At 33.0% G+C, this 20918-nt stretch overlaps 1 protein-coding gene across 3 annotated transcripts in view; it reads left to right on the forward strand.

The window, feature by feature from the left end:
* Positions 1–16324, forward strand: part of LOC121380853 (APOBEC1 complementation factor-like) — a 41914-nt gene extending 25590 nt beyond the window's left edge. For all 3 annotated transcript variants that reach the window (XM_041509847.1, XM_041509848.1, XM_041509849.1), the window contains 4 exons: positions 660–767; positions 1949–2078; positions 4040–4177; positions 11467–16324. In XM_041509847.1, the coding sequence (XP_041365781.1) occupies positions 660–767; positions 1949–2078; positions 4040–4177; positions 11467–11549 (459 nt within the window). In that variant the 3' untranslated portion in view covers positions 11550–16324. The remainder of the gene's footprint in view (positions 1–659; positions 768–1948; positions 2079–4039; positions 4178–11466) is intronic.
* The last annotated feature ends 4594 nt before the right edge of the window (positions 16325–20918 follow it).

Here is a 20918-nt window from a genome sequence, read left to right on the forward strand (position 1 = left end):
TTCTTTCCTTTATAAGTTAAATATTGTATGATTGAATTAACATTTATTTCTGAAATATTATGTCTTTGGTTACTGAAAAACAAATGTATTGTATTTCATACTAATGGTATTAATAATTTTGTTTGTGTAAACTTGATAAGTTGTGCATATATATCATAGCTAAAGCCTTAGCTATATTTCATTGTAAATTATTGATATATATACTTGTTCTTGAAAAAAGGAAAAACGTTGTTAAAAGAAAAATCTTTTACCTACTCGTAACTGCTATAAGAAATCATGTTCAGTCATGTTTCTGTTTTTGTCAGTGCTAGGCAAGCAATCACATGAAGTTTCAAATAAAATTTATTAAGATTTTTATTGCAATGTGATCATTCGCTTTTCCTGGTGAAGACTGAGGAGAGGTGTTGAGAATTAATTTTAATAATTTTGCGAATAGGCATTACAATAATGAAGTTATATTACTTGGGTAAATTTGAATCTTAAGTGATATGTAAAGAGTCCTTTATGATGAACATAAATTATAGCAATATGTGAAAAATATTACTGAAAATAAATCTGCTTGACAAGAAATATCTTGTTCTGAAGCAATTCTGATTTTATGTTTCATATTCCCATAAGCAGAATTTTGTATATATGCCAATTTATTTTATTTGCTTCAGATCTTGGATGAGATGTGTCAGAAGAATGGCTGGGGCACACCAATATACCAGCTTCACTCTGCTGTACACAGAGAAGGTGCAGGGGATATGCAGCTATTCCTCTTCAAGGTCAGCCTATTGATGAGTTTCCAGTCTCCACTTCTTTTGTTTAACAGTTGTTCACTATCAATTAATTGCGCTTTTCTGGCACTAAATTCCACATTATTTTTATAAAGTTAAAGTTTGTTTTGTTTAACCTTTAGACTACTGGATTAATTTTTAACAAAAAAAAGTGGGTACAAGTTTATAATTTTTACTCACATATATTCACTTAAATGTTTCATAAATACATGAAATAAAGTTCATATATGAATCAGTAAGTATTATTTTCGTGTCTTTTTTTTGTTATTTTTATTATTTTAGATCGGCTAATGGTGATTAAAATTAGGCAAAAAATCGAAAAAGTTGCGTTTACTTACGGGCATTTGTGGCCAGCTGTCCAGTATTTATGTCCATTATTCCTGATAACAGTGGTTTTCTGACCAGAATTTTTTTTAAAACCCGAACTACGATTCATATTGCAATATTTGGTAATTTTCGTTTTTGGTAAAACGATCAAATTTATTATCAAATTAGCTGTTACAATCAGCTATCGATCCCTGAAAATTACCGCGACGTGCCGCCATTGTTGTCAAGCGAAAATACTTGCCGAAAACCACTTTTTGAACTCAAAATTTCAAGGTATTTTCAATTGAAAAAATCAAAACAAAATCCACCATTTTGAAAAAAAAAAAAAATTCTTTAATTATATTTCCGTTTCCGGTGAGTGTCGTGTGCAAAACGGCGGGAAATATGAATTGGGGAATGCACTGTATACAGTGTACAGTATATCGACTGACGTGATGTCGGGCGAGATGTCTCGCCAGCAGTAGTCAGAAGGTTAAACACAAAAAATTAGTGATGTGAAGATATTTAAAAATATTTTTAAGGGATGAAAAACTGGGTTTCCATATTTCATGCTACCCCTAAACTTCTTGAAAAGTTCACAATAACCACCTATGTTTTCAAGATACTAGTTTTCCCTCTCTCTGTCTCTCCTCTGTCTCTGATCTGTCAGTCTCTCTCTCTCTCTCTCTCTCTCTCTCTCTCTCTCTCTCTCTCTCTCTCTCTCTCTCTCTCTCTCTCTCTCTCTCTCTCTCTCTCTCTCTCTGTCTGTCTTCTTTTTTCTGGGTGTTTTTTTTTTTTTGGCTTTGTCCAAGGTCAGTTCATCTGATTTTATATAGATATGTTTTGGGTTTTTTAAAAATTAGGTAACCATTCCAGCTCTGGCCTCGCAGAACCCAAATCCATTTCAGCCGAATAAGCTGTGTCGTTCAGTGGAAGAAGCTAAGTCATATGCAGCAGAATATGTCCTTGCACAGTTAGGACTTCCAGTAGAAAGTAAGAGATCAGTCATTTCACATTTATCATATTTCTGTTTGTTTGCTCATTTGTATGGTAAGCAACCATTTGCACATGAATTCTATTCTAAAACTGAATTTAAGTATGTTCATACAAAATTTCACAGTTAAAATAACTTACGTAATAACCTTTGTTTTTATTAATAATACTAAACTTTACATTTTCTTATAGAGAATATTTGCTGAGCAGTTTTATGTGCAGATGGTTAAAGCTTAGAGTAGTGATATAATTCTGGTATATATTTATGAGGTGGAAGATCTGAATCTCGCTAGACCTGCTTTTATTCTGGCATTAGTTTACACATCTTTGCACATTTCTTTGGCAAGCAGGATTTATTTGTAATCTCATCTTCTTGCATGTTATTACATTATATATTTTTTTAAATAACAATTTTACTCTTCTCCCCCAGCCATAATTTTGTTGGTTAGACAAAGTTGAGAGGATTTATAAGAGCGTAAGTCTTGTTAACCTTTAGACTACTGGATTAATTTTTGACAAAAACCACATTGAGTGGGTTCATCTTTATACTTTTTACTCACATATATTCACTTCAGTGTTTCATAAATACATAAAATAAAGTTGATATTTGAACTGGTAAGTATTATTTTCATGGATTTTTTAAATTTTAATAATATTTTAGATGAGTTAATGTTGATTAAAATTGGGCAAAAAATTGAAAAAATCACCTATATTTATGGGCATTTGTGGCCAGTTGTTCAATATTTACGTCCATTATTCCCAATAACTGGTTTTCTGACCAGAATTTTAAAAACTGCAAAAAACTACAATTCATATCCCAATATTTCGTAATTTTCATGGTTGGTAAAACGATCATATTTATTATCAAATTAGCTGTCACAATCAGCTATCGATCCCTGAAAATTACCGCAACGTGCCGCTATTGTTGTCAAGAAAAAACACTTTTTCAACTCAAAATTCCAAAGTATTTTACACTGAAAAATCTAAATTTGAAGACACAGGAAGCTGAGTTGTCTTCCGTTTCCTGTTAATAAATCTATTCTGGTGAGTCGTGTGCAAAACGGCGGGAAATATGAATTTGGGGAATGCACTGTATACAGTGTACAGTATGTCGACTGGCATGACTTGGGTGAGATATCTCGCCTGCGTTAGTCAGAAGGTTAAGGAAACGGAGATGTATGTATATATGTTTATGTGAATTTAAATAAGCTTACAATTAACTCTCAGATAGATGGTTCATAACCATTAAAATAAAGTCTTTAAAATCAATACTATCTCACTGTTCATTCCTTAACAAGGTTAGGTAGCTTGCATCATCCGCTCTTGGTATGGTCACCCAAGCTGAATTGGTCTAAGGGTGGAGGCTAGACTAAAGGCGATACTACTCGATACGAGTGCCTCATACGGGAATAGCCAATTGCATAGTCTTGTCTCGTCACTATCGGCTATTCTCATATGAGGCACTTTTATCGTGTGGTATTGCCTTGATAGTGATCCGTGTCAAAGATGAAGTGTGTAAAACAACTTGTAGAGAAGCACCTAACTAGCTCAATGCACGTTTGTTTATTTGAAAAATCTGTTAATGGTAATAGAAATATAATTATTTCCATATATTTCATGTCAGCTGATATTTTCAGTTGTGAAGATTACAATCTTTTTAATTAAAATCCTGTTTAAACATCAGAAGGTTGTATTAATTAGTGTTTGGGAAGGAAGTAGGTAAATATATCCTAGTAATATAACAGAAAGGTATTTCAGTGTAAATGTTTACTAAAATGTTAATAAAATACAAAACTTTGGTATTTTAATGTAACTTACAGTAGATGTAGCTTTTACTGACGCTGTAAAGTTGTATCCATAAGATATCTTAATGATTTAGTTTTATTGCTTTAAGAATAAGGATTTTTGTGTGAAGTGTAGGGATACTTTTCTCATTAGGCATACTTTCTGATTGTCCCCAGGTGCTGAGATAACTGCTACCCCGACAAGCCCTTACCAAGGACGCCCAATTTACCCCAATGGTGCTCAAACTTTTGCACCTGCCTTGCCTATAGTTACGAGTGCCTCGTATGTGGTTACTCCTGGGAAAGTAGTACAAAGTAAGAATTCTTTTTTCTTTCTCTTTGCTATTTAGCTAACCTTTTCTGCTTGCTTTCTATGTGGTTCTAGCATTTGTGTTGCTTATTTACTATAGCTAATTTATAAGTTACTGACTGAAATGAATAATTTTACCTACATATGGCTTTTTTACAATAAAGGGACCAAATCATAATTCAGTATGTTATGGAATAAAAATTGCACACTGAGTCCATTAGGTCAAATTTGGGTACTTTTTGTCGTTGAACGTTGAACATGACACTGGTTTGCAGACAATTCAATTCTCTAAAGAGAGTTATTTTGTAAAAATTGGTAATCAGGTTAAAAAGTTATTGCAATTTATGTAAATGTACTAGTTTGTTATGCTTTTTTCAAATCAAGTCTATACCTCCTGTTATATGGACATTAAATCTTCAAAAATTAGGTGAAATTAAATTATGTTACACTGAATTTTGTCACAAATATTTAGTATTTATGATTTAGGAATAAAAAGTCCAATATTTTTTAATGTCACAAAAACTTAACAAAATTAAGGCAACTTGTAGGTTTATCACACAAAAATCTGTAGTGTCCGTAATCATTTAATAATTTTTGACTTTATCAAAAGAATTCTACATCCATTTATGGTTTACAAGTCGGATGTAATGAGAAACTCTACAAAGTAATAGAAATGTGAAATAGCTGAAGGATTTGAAAATAATACACACTGAATGTGGATTTGTAATGTCTGTAATTGTAGTGTCCATAACCTTTCAAAAATGATCTTGTGTTTTATTTTGTATGGTTACAACATGTTAAAATCAGAGCAAACATAAATAATATAGCTGAATTTGTAATTGTTATTTTCATCCAGCATTGACCCCTGAAAAAAACATAATTATGACTAGAAGGTAATTCCTCATGGTGAAAATAGTTCTGAATTGTGTTTAGCTAATTTTTAACTTACATAGACAATTAAATTCACAATGAGACATAACAATGAAGTTTGAATCCTACTAATAACATACTACTAGGGGTGCGTTGCATTCAGTAAGGATTTTCAGTAGTGTCTGTAACCAAACAATTAATCTTTTGACTACTGGATTAATTTTTGACAAACCACGTTGAGTAGGTACAAGTTTATAATTTCTACTCACATATATTCATTTAAATGCTTTATAAATACATAAAATAAAATTCATATTTCAATCGGTAAGTATTACTTTTGTGGGTTTTCAAAATTTTATGATATTTTAAATCTGTTAATGTTGATTAAAATTAGGCAAAACAAAAAAAAGTTGTGTAAATTTACGGTCATATGTGTCCAGCTGTTTAGTATTTAAGTCCATTATTCCCAATAACAGTCATTTTCTGACCAGAATTCTTTATAAAAAATGAACTACGATTCATATCCCAATATTTGGTTATTTTCAAATTTATTATTAAATTAGCTGTCACAATCAGCTATCGATCCCTGAAAATAACTGCGACGTGCCGCCATTGTTGTCAAGCAAAAATACTTGCCGAAAACTCGAAATTCCAAGGTATTTTCCATTGAAAAATGAAAAATAAAGCTACCATGCTGTCAAGTAATCTGTTTCCTGTATTGTATTTTTGTTTCTGGTAAGTGCCGTGTGCAAAATGGAGAGAAGTATGACTTTGGTAATGCACTGTATACAATGTACAGTATGTCGACTGGCGTGACGTCAGGCGAAATATCTCGCCTGCAATAGTCAGAAGGTTAATATCAAAACTTTGTGGTAAAATGTAACTAAGTGATTAAAAGTCAACAGTAATACCATAAGATATAGACGTCATATGAATATGATATATGTTTGCAAATTACCATTTTATTACATAGTGTTTTAAGAGTTGAAGATGAAATTTGAAGAATTTGTTTTTTAGTCAAATCTTTCTTAAAATTTAGTTTTAGGAACAAGTCATATATAGTAAACAAATTAAGTTACACTAATACTCACATCTGAAATGTTAATATTTTGAAAATAAATATGTTCAGTTGATTGGTTACAGACACTACCAGATGTCAAATCCAACCATGAACAGTATAGATTTGCAGCTGATGAAATGGAAACCATTAATAATCATCTCAAACATTTTAAAACTGTATTTTTCAAATATGGAAATGTTATTTGTTTCGTTTATAGTTATATTCAAAGTTGAATAATTTTGTTCAAATTTATGATTACCATTGGTTGTAACAAGATTACTGTTTACTTGGTGTTACAGGGGTGCACAAATCGGTTGTCCGCGCACCCGGGACAACCAAAATATGTTGCGGACAACCATTCTTTGTCAAACAGTTGCCTGACTGGCAACCAAGAAAATTACAAAACAAGTTAAATGAAAAACAAAATTTCACGACACTCGGACAGTCACGGGCAATTCAAAAGTATTGAAACTGATAACTTGACTGACAGGTGATATAAATATCCACCCTAACGCTGCCATCTACTCAGCGTCCACCGTGCATGATTTTGACGAGTTCAATGCAGACAGATACATTTCAGAATGGTGGCTATTAGCAAAGGGCACAAGACATATGAAAGGCCACAAACTACACCAACAACCATCCAGTTCTGAGCTAAAAATTTGGCTAAGCCATTTTCTATCTTCCGATGTGAACAATCGGTTACATAATCTATCCAACACCTAACATATAATAATAATACTAAATAATAACAGGGATCTCGCGACTGGTAACGAGAATCGGTGTCATCAAGAATTCGGCATAACAATGTTTGCTTATTTTAATAGTCACAGTTATTAATTTTAACAGCAACATGTATGCAAGAAAAGTCTAAAAAAAAATCTGTAGCGTGTTATTTTAACTCTGTAAAGTCTTTGAGCCAAAGTCATAAAAAAACGGACCGAAATTGCGTGTCAGTTTCAATACACATGGTAGTTCAGGGCCAAAGACTAGGGCTAGGGCTAGGGCTAGGGCCAAGTTCAGCTAGACGGAGCAAAAGAAAAACATCCGCTAAACTGGTTTATGCGCTTCACGTTAAACCCAATGTCCACGTCGGGAACCAATCACATAGTTCGCGAACGTTTGAAAAACATTCGTTGGCTGTTCTCAGTGTGCATATAGGTCACGCTTGACAGTCAGCCGAGACTGTTTCACGTGTCAAAAGACATTGTTGCAGACATTAAACAATACGATTACACGCAAGTAAATCTTGATGTAAATTTCTGACAAAAAAACACACCATCAAATAGTTGTTCGCATCAATGAATACTTAATTGCTGTTTCGTTTGTTTATTTCCGTTGTCTTTGTTAATTTCATACTCATGCATTTCGAGATCGCGGGAAAGGAACATGCAGTATTTATACAAATTGTGGTTAAACATAGGCTCCCCATACACTGAATACAATTAGTTAAAAATAATCATGATATTTGTTAGATAAAATATTATATAATCATGATATTTGTTAGATAAAATATTATATAAATTTGTTGATTGTGAGGTGACATCTCAGAAGTTAGCTAGATTTTAAAAAGACTGTAAAATTTGAATTCATTATCTTTTTAATCAAAACCTTTTGACGTAAATGGATAGTTGTCATAACATGAAGTCAGCATTCTTAGGCCATATAACAGTGCTATACAAAACAATTTTGGCTAAAACATTTTCATTATGGCAAATAAAAATCCCATTTGGCAATTTTTTTGGCTACAGGTATTTTTAATCTTGGATGAGCCCTGAGTTCATCAACGTATTATGACAGCCCAAGCGAGATCAAACCGCCTCTGTGGATCCATTCAGCTGATTGGGTTTTTTCTCGTTCCAACCAGTGCACAACAACCGAACAAAGGCTGTGGTATGTGCCTTCCTGTCTGTGGGAAAGTGCATATAAAAGATCCCTTGCTGCATAAGGAAAAATGTAGCGGGTTTCCTCTGATGACTACGAGTCAGAATTACCAAATGTTTTACATCCAGTAGCCTATGATTAATTAATCAATGTGCTCCAGTGGTGTCGTTAAACAAAACAAACTTTTTTTCAGCCTAAGCGAAGATGAGCTGTAGATAAATAATGTTAAAAAAGAAACAAAACTAAACTGATAAGTAATGATAATAATAAAAACGTTTTAAATTTCAGTTTCATTTTAAAGACAGTTCAAAATTATATTCATAAAACTTTTTATGAAATACTGTATGTGGTCAACCAAGAGATGATGTTGGGCAACCAAATTCAGCTACTGGTTGCCCACCGGGCAACTATCACAATTTCACATTTGTGCACCCCTGGTGTTAATAAAGTCATGGCTGTTGACTGTCCGTCGTGAGATGGATTTCCGTCGTCAGAGAAATTGAGGAAATTATTTTTTCTGTCTTTTTTTTTTTTTTTTTTTTAAATGAGAATCACTTCAGTCGTTTTCGGTTTCCGTAACGTCAATCCGATCACTTCGGCCGTTTCTTTGCCCCACTGACCCCCCCCCTTTAGGTACCCATCGATGGGTATAATCTACCATACATTTTGGGGCCGATGAACGGCCCTATTCCCCTAACGTAAATTCCCAATCCAATATCAAACCTTTTTCCAATTACGACCCAACAGTTTCCCAATAAAGATTCCCAAAGTTGCTCTTATCGCGGATACTTGAACTCATAGAAATGTTTTAAAATTTAGCTAATTGTATATTTTTAAAAAAAAACTGACATCGAACACGTTTCGTTTTGGTTTTCCGATCGATTACGAACATGTGACGAACAAGTCTGACCTGGATATGCAAATTAGTTTTATCCTGTTTTGATACAGTCTGTTGTGTCGTAGTTTTTAGTAATAATGCCTACATTGTCTGATATAATACAGTTTTGGTAGAAGAATACAACTTTTTGTTTTAATTCATTCATTTGCATTAACACATATTTGGGATCTATCGCAACACGTCCAATCCGCTATTTACATAGTCCGAACAGACGTAGAAAGTAAAGTATTGACTTAATGTGCACCCTGCACTATCATTTGCTGTGCTATTTTAAGCAGACGATCTTATTTTGTAAAACGGTGTGTACATGTTTCGTACTTTTTTTTCTTCAAATATTTTATTATTATTTTATTTTTTTAAATCATTTTTGGTATGGTTTTTGTAATTAAAAAAACAAAACAAACGTTTCTACAGTAGTTGTAAATTAAGTGAAAAAAAACCTACCTTTAATTTAAATGTGCTACTCACTCCCTTTGAGCCGTACCCGATGTCACATCATATGATGAACAGCACGTGCGAGTTTGAATACTGTTACAATGTAATAGTTCTGCTGGGAGATATTAGATGGCGTATTATAGATATTGAAACTTAATAAAGTTGATCCGGTCAAATATAACATTTACCGACCAGCGGTATGTTACTTCTTTATTATTTACGATTGAATAATGGGATCATTCGAGAACTACGCAACGTGCACTAAGGAGAGTGGGAATTATGGGATGTGACAAAACGTAATTGGGGTGTGTGGGGGGTGGGGGATGGTGGAGGAGGTTATTGTGCAACGTAATGTTAATTCATAAAGTAAAATGCAACCAGTCATTGCCATTTTATTTTAACATATATGTATTACTAAAGACCCCAAAGTAAAATATGACACGGTCACAAAACGTTACAAGGGGAGAGGGGTAATGAAACTGCAAGTTTGCGTTACGTATTGTTAAATGACACAAAGATCAACAAAGGACTATTCAACATTAGTGTAATGCAATATCAGACATTGGCTTTTACCTCAATTTTTAATGACCCCTACCCCCTCCCATAATGAATTTGCAATAACACAAGGGCCACCCGATGTAAATGTATGCCCCCCCTCCCCCCAATCCTGGGAAATATTTACCTTTTCGCTTATTAATAACTTTAAAAAGGTTCCTGTGTCATATCCCACTACACTACAAAATCCTGCCTACGCCACTGCTATTTCCATTAATATAGGTTCACTGCAGGACCCATCAAATTAATGTTTTTGTCAAATAAAAATAATAACTGTGTGGGATGGGAGAAATACATGTTTAAAGTGGACTATCATTGTCATATAAAACATTACCATTTTGAATGCCCTGTACCTTGAAATTTTAGTCACAACATTTTACTTTTGTTAACAGCCATGTAAAGTTGCTATTTATTTGCTGACTGTTTTATGCATATTTTAAGCTGAAGAATGTACATTACTTTTCTGACCATTTACAGTATGTACTTTATAATTTTATATCTAAAACTCGGGGGGGGGGGGGGGGGGGGGGGGGGGGGGTATTATCCATAACCAAATATTATTGACTTTACCATTTCATGTTCTGCCTATGTGGCGACAGCGGGTTTCCTCTAAAAAAAAGTGTCAGAATGACCATATATTTAACGTCCAATAGCCAATAAAAAATCAATGTGCTCTAGTGACGTCATTAAATAAAACAAACTTTACTTTACTTTTTAAAGTATTGTGTTTAAAGTGTTTGTGGGTGTTCTGGATTTTTTTTTAGTGTTCTAGTATTGTGTTTTTGTTAGAATAAACTATATAAATGACAGGCTTGTCATTTCAGTTTGTTAAGTTATGATCAAAATACTGTAAGATGAATCTTCAGTCGTACAGCAATGTATTCTTTAAAACAATTTTTCTAAAATTTAAATAGAGAGAAAGAAGTTTATATTTTGAATTTCGTGTGTTGTTTAAATTCATTTATTTCATTATTTTGTTCAGAGATAAAAACTCTGGATTTTCCCAAATTCCAGATTTTAATGCTAACAAAACCTGGTCATGTTCTTGTTCTTTGATTAAAAACCTTATAACTCCCATACCTTTCAAGATCCTGCAAAACTTTGTGCGTTTTTGTTGTTTTAGGTCCACAGTCGTATACGTGTATTAAACACGCTTTTTCTGTGGTAAATAATAGATATATACAGATAATAAATGAGTTACCAAGTGAAATAATTTTCAGTTGTCGCGAGCTTTAGCGAGTATTTTAATCATGTTCACAAATAATTTTCAAAAACAAAGAGTTCTCATTATTCTGCTAAAAACCTATAATGAATGACATTTTGATATAAATTTAACACTGAAAACAGACCATAAACACAAACTCTTTTAAACTACATGACATCATTTTGTGTTTGCCAAATCGTGATGACATCATATTTAGTACTGACATGGTCATTGGTTTGTAAGCGTCAAATCATCCAATAGTATTGTACGTTACACCAATGCAGAATATTTCTCACTGAGAAAATACTTTCCCTTTTATAAGTGACTTCTGGGGTATTGAAGAGAAAATATATCTGTTTAATTTATGTAATGTGTACTTGTGTTTCAGATCCAGAATATCCTGGAGCGTATGAGTACCAGACTGGTTACCCCACCTCACAGCCACCTCCTGTATATGGACACCAGTATTGATGTCTGTAGCAATGGATATCCAGTCATTGTGAGCAGTACTTATGTAGGACTGCAAGCTTGAAGCTCGCCCTCGTATTATTTTGTTGTTTGGGTTGTGTTTAATATACATATATGACTCCTATTTCTCTTGCCTAAATATATGTGTATTGTTGATTTTTTTTTTTTTTCTGTTTGTTTTTAGTTTTCCTTGGTTCACAAGTTTGATGCATATCATAACGAGTTTTGCCTTTGAGATGGAGATCCATTATTTATTGAGTGATATAGGTGCTGCTTGCTTGTGAAATATTTACTATTGCACGGTTTTACTATTTAAAACAGTTTTAATGTGCTTGTTGTTAAACTGTATTTATGTTTAGGAAACCACTCTTTACCCATATATTGTATTTTACTGGTTATTTACTTCATTTGTTTCAAGATGGAACATTCATCATTTACATACATGTACTTGTAGATAAGCACAAGAGCAGTGTTCTTGTGGTCACTGATATATTTATATTATCGACTAAAACAAAGTGCTTTTCACACTTGCTGATACTCATTTTTAACAAATGTTTTGTTTACAGAAAGATAAGATTTGCTGCAGAAATATTAAATAACTGGTGATTACACAGTTCTGTAAGAAAATAAATTTGTTAAAATGGTTTAATTCCCATCTTGCCTCTGAAAATGTGAATCAAAATGCATGTGGATTTTTGTTTAGTTTTTTTTAGTCATTTATTATTTATACACATTCCATTTCCAAATATATGGTGCCATTTACCACAAAACGAAACTGATAAGTACTGTAACATTCCACTTAATAAATGTTCTAATTTTTTAATTATTATTTATACCGTATATATTTTTATTGTTAGGTTTGGGGGTTTTGGGGGTGGGGAGGTTTGGCAAAGAAACGTGTATAAATTTTTACTTTTAACAAATAAAGCTAAGATATTTGTTTTTGATTTTTTTTTTTTTTTTTTAAATTGAAATCTTATAGATCACTGATTTCTGATCATGGTTGTTTTACATTAATGTTCTTTTGAACATAATAGTACAACATTTCTATGTTATTTGGTTTAAATCTGGACATTTGTTTTATTTGGTTTACTTGCAAAATGTGCAAATTGAAATTTCTTTGTTATATATTTTCTTATATGTTTATTATATTTGTATGTTTCCACTCCAGGCCAAAATTAACAAATAATATTGGGCAATGCTGTCTACATTTTGTCTTCCTCAGAATTTCATATTACATTTTATAAATCAGATAATAAAGGTGTTGCTGACTGAATTCCTAAATTCCACTAGAATAATGTAATATCAATATTTTAGAATTCCATCTAATAGTCTGGGGTTCGTGGAGCCACGGAATCCTGATAAATTTGCAGTCTGTATACATAACATAGCCACGATTGTCAAGTACTATATTGTTGCCATACATCAGCATGCAGAAGGTTGATTTATAAAAAAGAAGAGCGAGTATAGATGATAATAGGATATAAAAGTTGTTCCAGAGAACTTAAAAAGAGTTGAACATTTTGGAATAATTTGATATTCCTAGAGTCTGTGCTTAGTATTTTGTTAACAGTATTTATCATAGAATACATCTATTTCTAGACAGGATATATATAGCTTAATGAGATCTGACAGATCCTAAGATTGCCAGACCCTTCGGATAGATCACCCACAGTGACTAAGTAGGTATCTTCCCCCACGTTATCCCATGACTGATATATATGTCAGGGGAAGTGCATGAAGAAAATCTTTTGCTGGTATTTAGTAAGAGTACCGATAGCCTGCATGGTGCTGGTAGGTTTTCATTTATTTGTGGGGTTAGCTCCTTGAAACCAATATTAGTTGCCATTGTTGCTGGATTACTAAGTAAAAATACAGTTAATATGGTTTTAAAAAAAAAGAAAAAAACAATCCTTAAATTACATGTAGTTTTATGTGTTGGTATACTTTAGTCATGTGCCACTGGTCTACTTAATGTTTCAGTTACATGATGTAGTTTTATTAATATGAAGGGAAGTTCTCATTTATGATCATAAAAAACTTGCTAACTTAATATTTGAGTTACGTGGTGTAGTTTTATTAATATGAAAGAAAGTTTGCATTTATGATCATTAAAAACCTGCTATGATTTTATGAAACAAGCTTTAAAAAATATAATTTTATCATTCTTAAATAAATCTGATGCAAACATAACATACCAGGGATGTGATGTTTTCACTTTTTATCCGATTTCAGCTTCTTTGTGTTAAATTACTTTCACAAAGTAGATTGGATTTAATCTGAAATGCTGAAAAATTACCTTTATTTAGGTATAGTGTACATAGAAGTCTCAGCTTTTAAAAAATCATTTCAACTTTTATTTTCAAATGGGTATATCATCCCTGGATATGGACATTACACATTCCAATGTGCCAAATATTTGGAGTTATTTGAATACAATTTGAGAGTTCAAAACATCAGTAATTCACAGTATTAGATAAATAATTTTAGAGGCAAGAATACAGTCAAAATATGAGGTAAATCAAATTGTGGCAAGTATGTAAGAAATAAAATGTGTTTACGTTTTACATAGAGTTTTATTGCTCAAGTTGTTTCTTGCCATTGTTTTAACACTTGTTGACATTTTATTGCAGTTTGTTATCTTTATTCTTGTTAGTATGCAGGTATTGACACTGTTACATGCATAATCACTCTGTAAAGAATTGTTGATAAAAATTAACAGTTGATTGTTATATGTTTATCTAGATAATTTTTACAGGTTTTTATTTTGGTACTAATAAAGACTGTCCATTCTTGTGTAAATTGTAATCGTAATTAATTTACTGTACACTAATAAACATTGGAGAAATAAAGTATTATTAAGGTTGATGACGGACACTTGCTGCACCATCATTTTGGCTTTGGTACACATTAAATATACCATTATACCATAATTTTACTTCATGTACATATTATTTCGTAACTGGTACAATTTCTTTTACATGTATAACTCCATTTCTACAAACATTGTTTGATACATTTAATAATCTTTGAACAAAAAACTTTCAATGTCAATTTTACACTGATAGTTTACCATCATTTTAAAAATGGAAGTGTCATGCACCCAGTTTATTGCTATTGAAGGAAGATGCAAAGTGATGTCATTTGAATACTGGCGTTATTCCACTTTAAAAAAAATAAATTATTATTACCGTGCTTTGCCGCATTGGAAAAAGCTGGTCTACTTCCTTTCTCCTATGCCTATGATGCCATATAACTGTAAATAAAATGTGTTGAGTGCGTCGTTAAATAAAACATTTCTTTCTTTCTTTCTTTACTTCCTTTCTCCTGTCAAAATAGTTCCTAGTTCTATAATGAACAGACAATACTGTTTAAATATTGGTATGTTTTTATTTTTCATAATTGTAGATAAAATATGTTTACTTTTAAAGAGAGATAAAAAAAACAACAACCATAGAACCATTCATCAAAAGCAACATTAAAAAATTACAGTAAGATGTATTATATTTACTACCCGGTATGTACGAAACCAAAACGATGGTGCAGCAATTGTGTTCTAAATCATAAATATTCCTGCTATGTCACTCCATAATTAGGAGCTTAATGAAGAAATCTTATCTTAATTATGGTGAATCCTTAATTACTACAATAGATACACTAATAATTCATGAGAACTATTCATAATTCATGAGAACTATTCATAGAGTTTTTGGGATAAAAGATCGTATAATCATATGTTCATGAACATATTTTAGATTTTAATGAAGGAACTCTTAATTATGGTAAATGCTTCATTACTACAGTGAATGTAACAGGAATTCATGATAACTTATTAATATCAATTTAAGGGTACTTAGTTTCCTTACAACATGAATTAATATGGTATTTTTGGCTAAAATTTGTCATTTAAAATGGTAATTTTTACACACAAATATTTCTGAGCATATTCATTACATACACTCGCCAATCCAAAATCATATTATTTTTACTTGGAAACGAAATGTTCTGAATTTTCAAACACTAACAATTCAATGTACGTATTTGTAAAAGGACATTTAAATTGTGGTCATTCCAGACACTTCCACAACCAAGAAAGTAAAGATAGACAGAAATTAATATAAGCCAAAAATATCAATGTTGTAAGAGGAACAATGGATCTTTTAATTCCACAGAGCTCTTGACATGGAAGATGCATAATATTCAGTATTTTAATGAAGAAATCCTAATTATGGTGAATGTGTCGTGTCATCCAATTATATCTATTGATAACCAGTTAAATTTAGAAGAGCTCATATGATTAGACTGTAATTAGTTTATTTTTGAACTCTTAAAATTGCGCCATTTTGACTTGTTCTGTAGGAAAGTGTGGAGTGAGGTAATGTCCCTGTACCTTTTCACTAAGACCATCTTCGGTATTCATATAACTAGTTTTCAGATCATTCACTCTTACAGGGCTTTAAGAAATGAAAGTTTGCACAAATAAATTCAGGTAGTCTATTGCCTTTTGCATAACCTGTTATGTCCATGTAAATGTTGCTCTAAATTTTGTGCAAACAAAAAATAAACTTAGATATGTGTGAGAAACACGCAAAGGAAATGCTCATTCTCGCAATTCTCAGAGACCTGGGGCCTAACTCACTAAACTCGTGCAATGTGCTAAAAGACTTGCAAAGAGGATGCTTTGTTGTCTAGCAGAGCCTAAGAGAGCTTTGTGAATTAGGCCCATCTCACAGTGCAATGCTAAAAGACTTGCAAAGAGGATGCTTTGTTGTCTAGCAGAGCCTAAGAGAGCTTTGTGAATTGGGCCCATCTCACAGTGCAATGCTAAAAGACTTGCAAAGAGGATGCTTTGTTGTCTAGCAGAGCCTAAGAGAGCTTTGTGAATTAGGCCCCTGCTACTACCACTATATCTGTGAGATCTCAAAATGTTTTGATTTCAGTATTTCTCTCTTGATATAGCACATTGATGCAATATCGTACAAGGACAGACCTTAACGTCCACAGATCTTTTGTGCAGAATGATTCCATAATTATTACATTTGAACCAAAGAAAAGTAATCTGGATAAGAATAATGTTCTAATGGGTGTTTAAAAAGAAAAGAAAAAAAAGGATATGACCCAACAAATGTGCTGATGTATTAAAATTGCAATCGCAAGTATATTTTTAAAAATTAACTAGAAGAGATCATCTATATTAATTCCTCCCACCCCCGTGATATGGCATTCTTCAATATCTTAAAGCTGCAATTGCTAATTTAGGCTAGGTAAAAATGTACAATCTCCATTTCAAAAATAAAAAGGCAGGTTGCTTTTAAAATGTATTTTAAATATGGCAACAGGTGTATGACATTGACCATCAGTTGATAGCAAAAACATTTACGTCTATTAAAACTTTGTATTTTGCATTAGCTATGTTATCTGATGGTCGGGTACAATTACAGCTTTAAGATCTTGTATTTTATATCAGTTTTTTTAATTATTTCATTCATTTTTAAACTTGTTAGCAGCATGTGCGACATATGCCTGTGACAGTTTCTACACAGTTACTCTGATACTGCTGACAGCATAAACACGTTTGTGCCCTTGTCTGCTTATGACTTCGAACTGTACCCTGGTTTGGCCACAATCATTAAATCATTATATGTGGATCATCTGTCATCATTGTTGAATTATATAATTATGGTGGTGGGTTTTATTTGACCAAAAAAGTTTTTAATTATTTTTAACTCTGTAGTTGCCTAGTTGTTTCAGTAGTAATAGATTTTGCTTTGATTGCCATATTATTATTATTATTAATAATGTATTATTGTTACTATTATTATTATTATTATCTTAATCTGAGAACAGTTCTGGTCAAAGAAGATGTCATATTTAGTTTTCAAGGTCAATATTTTATACACGGAATTAAAGTGAAATAAAAATATTTCAGAAAAAGAAAAAAATTATGTCTTACTAATAATATAAAATTTAATATTAGGTATTCACACTTCGATAATTTAAAAAACAAATACAAATGAAATGGGTTTTTTTTACTACTTTTTCATGGTAATTTGACATACAGGCATAATTAAGTTAGTTTCCAGAAGTTAGCTTGGTGTAATAATACATTTTAATTCAGATCAATGTCCATAGAACATACATAATATTTAATTGAAAATAATTTGCAGTAGTTCCCAAGGATAATTCTTTAACATACAGTATTGCTAGTTTGTAATTCAATATGTTGGTGACATTGATTAATTTGAAGAAAGCTAAATATGACATCTTCTGATTCTTTTAAGTTGTTTTATTGAGTTTGAGATGAACAGCATGTGTTCAGCTAGTCCTGCATTGTGCCATATTTAATATATTTATGCACTTTTAAGTATTTTTTACTGCAAAGATGGGTCTCATGTTGTCTCAGTATACGAGAATTTTATTTCCAAGAAGAAGCTCAGGTTTTTCTACCTTTTATATATGTACCTTCACTAAAGGTGAAATTGTTTATTCTGTGATATTTTTTTTACAAAAAGAAAAATCTAAATAAAGTTTTCAGTTTCTTCAGTAATTACATTAATTTTTTTAAAACATGCATGGATAAAGAATCGGACCCATTGCAGTAAAATTATTACTAATATGTTTATATTACTGACGATTGGTTCTTAATCACATATTGAAAGATTGTCAAGAGATAATCATGTGACTGTTTCATGTCAGAAGATTGCATATTGCCAGGTGTACATTAGGCTGTGCCTAAGCCTGGCTGCAGAGTTGATTACTGTTGTGATGTGATTAGACCAGTCTCCATTTACCATGTCATATTTATCATTATACCTTATTATTTGGAGTGTTAAAGTTCAATCAGAGTGTATTATCAATAAATAAAAAGTAAATCATACTTAAACATGTGTCAAGTTTTATCTCCATCATTGTTACTGTGTGCACTTGCACCTTTGAGCTGTTATCCATGTATATGGTTGTCGGATAACCTGCTGTCCCTTTACTCGACCTGGGTTTGTTGAAGGTGGGGGTACAACTTGCTGGTTGCTTTTTGTATGTTTTTGTATTGTGAACAGGGGTCTGTGAGGTGTGGGGGATATATAATTTTTTTGACATACCACATCACCAGACCCTCAATGACTTAACCAGAGGGAACTATGCCCCCACCCCAACATATTTGTCTGTTTCCCCGTAAGACGGTGTGGGTCCGCACGCGCACGCACGTGTATACATCACACACTATATTCCTGACAAAACCAGTGCCCACCCTTAAAAATTACTGGATTTTTCATTTCCATTTTAAGAGCATAACTAGTTTTTTTCTTTCTGTCTCCGACATTTCAAAACCTAGGTCCCTACTATTATTTGTTTTCTGACGTTAATAAACTTAACGTTTTTTTCTTTTGAACATATATTCAGGTAATATCAACTGATGTCCAGTTTAAAATGTGGGCACTGTTACTTGATCGTCTGAGACCGCTTCATCTCCACGTGTCTGTACAATTTTGGGACATGCTTTTTTTTTCTATTGTGACTCGATAAGTGCGCGCAATGCTAATTTGCAACATGTCTGAATAATGCGCTATCGCCCAGCGCACATGATTCAGCATAAACATTAAATTAATGGCCAGCATAATTATTTGGCGTGACGGTCCGACCTCTTTGAAACTGTCTGGTCATTAAGTTCTATTGGATGACGTTGCATTTAGTCGTCACAATATAGGTGTTTTACAACGAAACTTTAACGAGTTTGCTTGTAAACTAATAGTATATGAGGGCCTACAGTTAAGTGGATGCTGTATATTCGACTTTTTCGGACAGAAAGTTAAAATAATAATTTCCACACATGTGCATTTTTCCCAAAATATGTTGGAAGATATGTTTGCAATACGAAGACTTTATATTAGGGCTTGTATATAAACAAAATTGTCGGGATTGGGGGCATTTCTTTGTATAATTTAGAAAATAGAAGATGGAGTTTCAGTAAGTAATTATGTCCAAATATTTTATCTTCATCGTGTCGCTATATAGGCATATTAAATTTTTTTAAATTGTAAATGTAATATTTATGTCATTCGTCTACAGGTTTAAACTTGAGGGCGTCCATCCTATTTTGGTGGAGGGGACGTAGCCCAGTGGTAAAGCGCACGTCTGATGCGCGGTCAGTCAATCTAATTAAAATTAGCTCCACTATTACATGTAGAGCTAATTTTAATCAGATTGGTCTAGGATCGACCCCCATCGGTGGGCCCATTGGGTTATTTCTCGTTCCAGCCAGTGTACCACGACTGGTATATCAAAGGTCATGGCATGTGCTATCCTGTCTGCATATAAAAGATTCCTTGCTACAAATGAAAAAATGTAGCGGCTTTCCTCTACGACTCAAAATTACCATGTTTGACATCCAATAGCCGATAATTAATAAATCAATGTGCTCTAGTGGTGTCTTTAAACAAAACAAACTTCTATTCTTCCATCCCATTTTCTTACGGATAATCTATAGTCATTAACAGACATTTGGGCGGGACGTAGCCCAGTGGTAAAGCGCTCGCTTGATGTGCGGTCGGCTATTTCTCGTTCCAGCCAGTGCACCACAACTGGTATATCAAAGGCCGTGGTATGTGCTATCCTGTCTGGGAAAGTGCATATAAAAGATCCCTTGCTGCATTAGGAAAGATGTAGTGGGTTTCCTCTTGATGACTACGAGTCAGAATTGACATCCAATAGCCGATGATTGATTAATCAATGTGCTCTAGTGGTGTCGTTATACAAAACAAACCTTTTTTAACAGACATTGTATCTATTCCTTATTTACTCCTGCATTATATCTCTGTTGTGTAAAATCCTCAGATTAGATCATTTATTTTTATGTAATTATATAAAAATCACAAGTGTGCGAGAATTATTAGCCTGGGGTGGGGTGGGGGACATTCTGTAATTGTGTATAATTATAAGTGCACGAGAATTAGCTTTGTAGAATCTGCGCCCAGAGACGGGGTTGGGGGGGGGGGGGTGTCCCGAAATAACACCCACGCCCAATAACTAACTCGTTTTTGTAAAGCTCTAAATATTCGTGTCATACAATGTTTAAATAAATGGCTTGTAAATCAAGACGAGATTGTGCTTGAGGCTCAACACTTAAAGTTCTTTGCTGACTGGTTTCTTTTGCCAGATTTAGTACGACTACGCAGGATTGTCGTGTTTGCCAAGGTGGAGAGATACAGACGAGGTCGGGCTCGAGTATGGAATATTTTTAGTACTCGGGTAGCGCAATCGAGTCTGGCTGATAAGAACCGACTGCGAGGTGATATCAAGTGTTGCCCTGGACATAGTCCTCGGATTATCGACCAGAGCCATGTGGTGAAACTCCCGTGCTTGTTCAGAATTTCCTAT

Source organism: Gigantopelta aegis, chromosome 9 (genome assembly GCF_016097555.1).
Source record: "Gigantopelta aegis isolate Gae_Host chromosome 9, Gae_host_genome, whole genome shotgun sequence".
NCBI lineage: Eukaryota > Metazoa > Mollusca > Gastropoda > Neomphalida > Peltospiridae > Gigantopelta > Gigantopelta aegis.